The sequence below is a fragment of the Echinops telfairi genome, unplaced genomic scaffold (assembly GCF_000313985.2).
Source record: "Echinops telfairi isolate 266 unplaced genomic scaffold, ASM31398v2 ScPeMD7_7469;HRSCAF=8507_0, whole genome shotgun sequence".
NCBI classification, from domain to species: Eukaryota; Metazoa; Chordata; class Mammalia; order Afrosoricida; family Tenrecidae; genus Echinops; species Echinops telfairi.
In genome coordinates this window covers 41,655,453-41,663,518 of record NW_022111372.1, presented here as the reverse complement: position 1 = coordinate 41,663,518, position 8,066 = coordinate 41,655,453, and the positions used below count along the sequence as shown (strand labels likewise).

At 43.4% G+C, this 8,066-nt stretch overlaps 1 protein-coding gene across 1 annotated transcript in view; it reads left to right on the top strand.

The window, feature by feature from the left end:
- LOC101656634 (serine protease 38) overlaps nt 1-1,943 on the top strand; it is a 33,233-nt gene extending 31,290 nt beyond the window's left edge. Inside the window, exons 4-5 of the mRNA XM_004697271.1 lie at nt 898-1,040; nt 1,689-1,943. Of these exons, the coding sequence (XP_004697328.1) occupies nt 898-1,040; nt 1,689-1,943 (398 nt within the window). The remainder of the gene's footprint in view (nt 1-897; nt 1,041-1,688) is intronic.
- Nucleotides 1,944-8,066: the final 6,123 nt, after the last annotated feature.

Here is an 8,066-nt window from a genome sequence, read left to right as displayed (position 1 = left end):
CTTTCCCTAGAGATACAAAGTCATGAGGTCCATGAGCTGATTCTCAAGTCACTTCAAGCTACAGATTTACCAAGTGCCCCCCCCACCCCCACCCCGTGCACCACGCCCACCCAATCCCTAACTCGCTGCCCTTGAGTTAATTCGGACGCACAGTGACCCTGGAGGACAAGCTAGAACTTCCCATGTGGGTTTCAGAGACTGTAACCCTGTACTGACCCAGAAAGTCTCATCTCCCTCCAGCAGCGACTGGTGGTTTCAGCCACTAACCTTATGATTAGAAGCCGGGCACGTGACCCACCACGCCACCAGAGCTCAGAGCCAAAGCCTGGCTGTGAGCCACTTGACCTTCTTCAGCTTTTGCTGTATCAGCAGAAGGCTTTTGAGGCAAATTTCTATATCCGTTTGCATACATGAAGACATGCAGTGATGAAAAGCAGCCACGAAACCTGAGCTTCCTTCTTGCCCACACTCGGTTACAAGCCCTCATAATCATTCGGTAGTGATTCAGGGCGGTGCACATGTCATGTCAGCATGAGTGAAGCAGAGGGAACGGAATGAGGTGAGATGGGTCCAGACTGCCACCACTTCTCTCGGGAGATGTTATGTAACATTTGTAGTCACATCGCATTGACCAGAGTGAGTCTCGGCCTGTGTCTCAGCCTGATTTCTCAAGGCAAGTCAGGGAGTGGCATTGAAGAGAGTGACCAGAAGGAGACCCCCCCAGAATGAACTCGTCTGCAGGAGGAGTCCCTGCACAGGTACATTGCCAGCCTGCTAGAAACTCCACCAAGAATGACAGTAGAGGCTTCTTTACGTGACACGCGTTCCTTCTCAGCCTACTGGAAAACACAGCCGCCAGAAGAGCCTTTCATTGGTCTTGAACTCCTTCCCCAACAGGCACCCCTTCAGAGATCCTGCAGGAGGCTCGGTTGCCTCTGATTCCAAACAATGTATGTCGGTTACTGTATGGAAACCCATATACTATTCAGCGTGACATGCTGTGTGCTGGGAACCCTATCGGTGTGAAGACCGTTTGCGAGGTGAGCTCCATATTGGATGTGGGTGCAGGAGGACATAGATTCTGTAAAAGCGGGAGGTTGAAGCAAGTGATTTTCTGATGTTTGGGCTGATTTGAGCATGAGAACATTTCACCTGGCATATGTGGCCAAGATCACAGGGGTACCAGAGGCCTTAACCCTAAAGGTACACATTTTCATGTGATCAGGCCCACCAGGACACCACAGGTGTGGAGGGCATGCAGACAAGGCAGAGATCCCACTCAGGGTTCCCAGGACCCTGTAGAGCCCAGTGGGGGCCGCACCATGACAGGACTCCACATCTGTCTACCATCCGTTGCCCGCTTGCTGTTTGTTGACCCCTGTGGACACAGAGATCTGCAGTTGTGAATATGCTTGTCCTCCTAGAGCCTCCTCCATGGTTCACTCTTGCCCTGAACTTGACAGCAGTAGACGCTGTATTCCTGCAAACAGGAGCTCCCCGCCATAGCTCTGGAGCCAAAGTTGCAGCCTATGAGTTGGGGCTGTGTGGGGGGGAGGGGTAACTATCCTACACACACACACACACACACACACACACACGCCCCACCCTATGAACTCTTCAATAGGCAGGTGCAGGAGGTAGGCAGGCTCAATGCTTTAAGGTCACAGAAAACTCTTCTTTTTTCCCAGGGTGACTCTGGAGGCCCACTCGTCTGTGAAATCAACCAAGTTTGGCAGCAAATTGGAATAACCAGCTGGGGCCGTGGTTGTTTACTGCCTTTGTTTCCTGGAGTTTTTGCCAATGTCTCTTATTTCTTTCCATGGATCGAATCTGAGATTAGAAAAGCACCCCTGCCTCTTCAGCCGGAGCCGGACTTGTGCGCTCCTCACAGAGCCGGCTGCTGTGTGCCCATCATCACACTGGCCTACCTGTCGCTCTCCTAAAGGGCTCGTCCAGCCACTGGGGGCCTTCCTCACTGCCACTATCCCGGTGGCCACACGGCTTCAACTTACTCAAGCTGCCTTGCACTTTCTGCCAGTCTGTCTACTCAGGGAGGACGGAGGCTTGGATGCTGAACTGGGAAAGGCATCGAGCACACAAAGAGTGTGAGCTCAGGGGCTGCAGCTAGGAAGGCAGAGGCCTGGACTCACCAGCATGAAGTGTGGGGTGCCTCGGGGTGAGGCACAGGGAAGCAAAAGACTTTAGCTGAGTGCTTCATGAATGTATCAGAGATCATCACAAGATCATTAAATATTTACAAAGTATGAGTCCCAGAATGCCTGAATTTGCCTTTCTACTTGGGAGCTAAAATGTCCTTATATACCCAGCAAGTATGTCTATGAACACGGCCATCCGGACCACTGAAAAAGCAGATAATGAGGGCAGAAAAGGGAAGAGGACCCCGTGGGCCTTAAGACTTACAGCAGCCACAGAGATAAGTAATAATCTAGCTGCTCCCCATAGACCAAGGAAGGCACCAGGCACGTGCTTCTTCTTTCAATTGAAAGTGTGTAAGAGGTACACGTCAAACTGGTTATATTAAACCCAGTGTATGTATTCCATATTATCAGAGTCAGGCCAGAGTTCTAAATACTTAAACTTAAAAAGACGTGTTTTCTAAATATCTTTTAGCAAACTAAAAAGATAATAGAATTTAATAGCCAAATACTTGAAAAGACTAAAACTAATCATTAAAAATCTAGTTTTTGAAAAGAAGTTTATAAGTAGAAATATTATTGTCTAAATCAAATTATAAAATGACAATAAAATACACAAAATAGCTGACAAGGGGAAGATATGTATTGAAACTGAAAGGATTTAGGAAATCCTAAGATATAGTTAGACTACACAAATATAGTTAAAATGAATAGTACTACTGTCTAGGAAAAATAAAATTTATCCAGACTAACCCCAATAGCAACAAACAACTTCCCTTGGGTTCATTCTGCCCCATTGTTACCCAATAAGACAGCAGAAAGACTCCCTAAAGTTTTTGGGTCTGTAACTGGTGGGGGTGGGTATGAAAATTTCACTTTCTCACACAGAGTGGTGAGTGGGTTTCAACCTTTTGGTTAACAGTCTAACACATAACCCACTAGGCCACCATTTAGATATAAAATTCACTCATTCCCTGCCATTAGGTTGATTTTGGCTTATAGTGACCTTATAGGACAGAGTAGGACCACCCCTGTGGGTTTCCAAGACTGTAAATCATTACAGGAGTAGAAAGCTTCAGTCTTTCTCCTGCAGAAAGACTGATTTCAGACTGTTGACCTTGTGGCTAACAGCGCAACATGTAACCCGCTACATTGGCAAGACTCCTTCACGATCAGATACCGAAGGTTTGAATTGCACAGGAAATATAGAGCAACCGAAGGAAGAGCTTTCCCATCGCAGTAAGAGCCCTTGGCTGAAATAGTTTCCTTGTGAGTTATATCAAATCTTCAAAATCTTCCCAAGGCTACCTAGACTGTTCCAAAGCATTGACAAGTTTTCCCTAGGACACAAGTATATGTTGTTTTGTTGTTGTTGTTGTTGTTGTTAGGTGCCATCAAGTCAGCTCCAGCCCATAGCAATCCTATGCACGATGGAACAAAACACTACATTGTCCTTTGCCATCGTCGCCAGTGTCTCTACACCTGAGCCCATTGTTGAAGTCGCTGTGTCGATCCATCTTGGCGAGGGCCTTTCTCTTGCCATCCTTGCCTCTAATGAGCACGCTGGCCTTACTTCTTACGATATAGGCCAGGTTTTCCTTTTAGCAGTCCATGGTATTTCCAGTATTCTTCTCCAGCACCACAATTAATGCATCTCTCCTACAGTCCTCCTCATCCAACTTTCATACGCACATGATACAATAGAGAATACCACGGCTTGGGTCAAGCACATCTTAGTCTTCAAAGTAACATCCTTGCTTTAAGGAGGCCTTCTGCAGCAGATTTACCCAGTGCAATGCGCATTTGGTCTCTTGCCTGCTGCTTCCATGAGCATTGATTGTGAAACCAACCAAAACAAAATTCTGGACAACTGCAACTTTTTCTCCATGTAACATGATGTTGCCGATTGATCCAGTTGTGAGGATTTGGGTCTTCCTTACATTGAGTTGTCATCCATACTGAAGACTACAATCCTTGATCTTCATGCACAAGTGCTGCAAGTCCTCGCCTTCAGTAAGCAAGATTGTGCCCTATTAATAAGCCTTCCTGCAATCCTAACGCTGAGCTTTTGTCCATATAATCTGGTTTCTTGGATAATCTACTCAGCATACAAATTGAATAAGTATGGTGGAAGGATACAACCTTGATGAACACCTTTCCTAATTTTAAATCATGTAGTATTTCCACTTGGTACCTGTACAGGTTGGTACATTGAAGTGTTCTGGATTAACCATTCTCCATATAAGATGTTCTGTTGTCATCCCACATAGCCCCACATGTTTGACCATTAGTGTTCAATGTGTCAAGTCTATTCTTGAGTCTCTGAATCCAGGTAATAAATGCTCAAGGTGGTATTTTCACTCATGGACTTGTTTTAATTTTCTTCAACTTCAACCTGAATTTACCTACAAGCAATTGATGATCTCTTCTACAGTCAGCCCCAGCCTTGTTTTGGCTGATGATATTGAGATTCCCCATAGTCTCTTCCTGCTAACATAGCCTACTTGATTTCTGTATATGCTGTCTAGTGAAGTGCACATGTCTAGTCCCATGTGTCTTTTGGAAAGCCTGAGCCTGCTCCCATCCTGGTGTTCATCCCTACAGCAGTGGGCTCATACAGTATCTGTCCGTTTGTGATTGACAGCTCAGCATAGTGGCTTCCAGAGCCCCCCAGGCCATGAAGTTTTCCATGATTTCATCACTGTTTTTTCGGGATATATAGTATTCCATTGTGTGTATACCAAAGGTTCTTTAATCTTCTATTGATGGGAACTTGGACTATTTCTAACTTCTTGCTGTTGTGAACTGTGCTGCAATGAGCATGGGAGTGTATATGGCTCATTTCTTTGGGATTGTGCTCAGCAATGGTATTTCAATTGCCAGCTGCTTTAGGAATCGCCATATTGCTTCCCACTCCTTTTGTTTTCTAACTACAGGTCTCTTCATATTTCATTTACAATTTCTGACTTCTTGAGTCACCCTTTAAGTCTTTTCTTTGGTTCTTTTACTTTATCATGAGTCCAATGGCAGTGGACACATTTTTCAGGGCTTGCACTGTTCTCCACATGGTGCCAACAGGAAAGGGGGGTTCCCAGGATCTTCCTTATGAAGAGGTCATGCCCACAAGGAAGCACCATCAGGCTGTGACCTGATTGACAGGCTAGACTCCACCCCCACAGTTCAAGTTGACATGAATTACATAACTTCCACACCCTCTGTCCATAATTGAGGGATGGGAGGAAAGATGAGTATAGAAGATCAAAGGGATAAATCTGACTTGAACAGTTAAAACTTTGTCGGTTGATCCCCCATCTGATGCATGTTGGACCTGACCTGGTTTTCAACATTTTCTGTCATTTTGTTTTGTTTTCGTTTGTTCACATTAGGATTTACCTCAGAGATGCTATGTCATGGGGTCACCCTCTTGAAGTTGTGTTACACGGTTTTTTTGTTTTTCGGTATATGAAACCCAGGATTGATGAACCTAGAGGGACAACAAGTAGAATACGGTTTTTTGTTTGTTTCTTTGTTTGTTTGTTTGTTTTGGGGGGGGGTACATTAGGGGCAGGGGGATAAAAGAGAGATGATCTCAAGGAGTCCAGGAAGAAACAGGATGTTTGGAAACTGATTGTGGTAGCAATTGTACAATACTGCTTGATGTGATTGAACTATGGAATCATATGATGAATGTATTAACTCCCAATTAATAATACATTTTTAAAAGAAATAAAAGCTGTGACATGAACAATAATAAAAAATACGTTGCAGAACAACAACAAAAGAAATTAGAGCCCAAAATGCTAACTGAAAACAAAAAAGCAGACTGACACTAGCTCAAAGTGACGACTCTCTTATTAAATCACAAGAGAAATGACTAACTCTGATGGTCAGGACCAGGAAGAAAATAAGGACAGTGGTCCTGAAGACCCATAAATAGAGTATGGGAATGTCAACAGAAGAGATAAAGCAATTGATAAGAATCAGAATACTTACAAACAGGAAATTAAAAAAACCCCAAAGATGAAAATAATAGAGAGACATGATTTGAACAGTCATTCAGTCTTGGCAGGAAAGTCCACAGCAACCTCGTATTGATGAATGTGTTGATCTTAGTAAGTCTGATGTGCTTCCCCTGCGGTTTTTAAGCATGAGCCATAATTTTATTAACACAGTTAATGCTTTTCAAAATCATGATCATAAAATGTACAGAGAAGCAGACAGAGTAAACATTACAAAGCTTCGCTTTTGTTTTACATTGAGTTGCAATCCACGCTGAAGGCTGCCATCTTTGTCTTCCTCAGCAAGTGCTGCTTCAAGTCCCCCTCACTTTAAGCAAGCAAGGTTGTGTCATCGGCACGTCCCAGGTTGTTAGCAAGCCTCCCTCCAACCCTGATATTGCATTCTTCGTCATACAATCCAGCTTCTCTAATTATTTGCTCAGCATTAGGTGAAGTTAATCAACCACAACAGGACAAATATTATTTGATACCACTTCTGTAAGGGTAAAAACCAAGACAAAAGGAACAGCTTTAAAGGCTACCAAGGTGGGTAGGGCAAGGAAGGGAAGATGAAGCAACAGACTAGACAGGTACTGACGTGAGGGAAAGCGAGGATGGAGGACCACAAGAGAAAGAAGAGAAACGGAGGAGGTGAGGCCAAAGTATGAACTATTTTTTTAACAAGATGGAATTGATTTAATATGTCTCACACTTGGTCTTCTAGAAGAGAAAAACCAGTGAAATATATATAGAGGTATAGATCAAGAAATTTATCTCAAGGGAACGGCTCATGAAATTTTGGAGGCTGACAAATCACACACCAGTGGGTCAGGTATCAGGCTGAAGGCTTCTCCTGGATCACATGGTGTGGGGGCTGGCAAACCAGGAAACAGCAAGTCAGGCGGCAAACTGCTGACTAATGTTCCCCACACCAACATGTTTCAGAGGCTGACAAGGCAGATGCATGATCAAGAGAGAGTGAGTTTTGTGAAAATATCCATGTATATTGGATGTAGGCCACAGCCCTAAAAAATAAAACCCCTCTCAACTGATTGGGTGGTCATAACAGATAACAGTGGTCTTGAAGACCAATAAATAGAGTATGGAAATGTTGATAGAAGAGATAAAGCAATGGATAAGAATCAGAATACTTACAAACAGGAAATAAAAACACACAACAGGTAACAAAATGGAAGATTTTGTTATCTGCCAAACCGCTGAGACTCATGGCAGAGCCAGGTTGACACATAACTTTTATCATAACACACTAAATCATTTTTTAGACTCAAGCACAAGCAACTGAATTCACTTAGGTTATATAAAAGGAACAAGCATCTTGAAAACTAGAAAGAAAGAATATGTTATATTGAAGAGATAAAACGTAACTGTGCTTATTAAAATTTAAATGGAAGAGTTTTGCATTCACAGGTAAAAATGAAAAGTAATATATGTCATATAATGGTAATGTTTAGTTTATATACCTGCATTTGACCATTTTTTTGCAAGTGTACATGTAAAACATCAAAAGTGAATTCACCCTAAACTTTTCATAACAAATTCATTGATATAATGTATGTGCAGGTCAAGATGAGGTGAGAAAGCTAGTACCTAAACCAGACGCCAAGCCGTGCTCCTTGTGACAGGCTCTATGTTGCCTGTGCAAACCCTAAGTTAAATGGTGAAAATTATGCCCTGCTGTGATAATGTCCTCCCAGTCGCTCTTTGGGAGAGAGTCAAGGCTTTCTGCTCCCATGAAGATTTACAGTCCTGGAAACCCAGAGACAGTTCTACCCTGTCCTATAGGGTCACTGTATTAGTCTAGGTACTTTGAAGAAACAAATCCACAGCAACTCACATATAAGAGAGAGTTTTATGCAAAGAAAATGTGCATCACAAAAACATCCCAACCCAA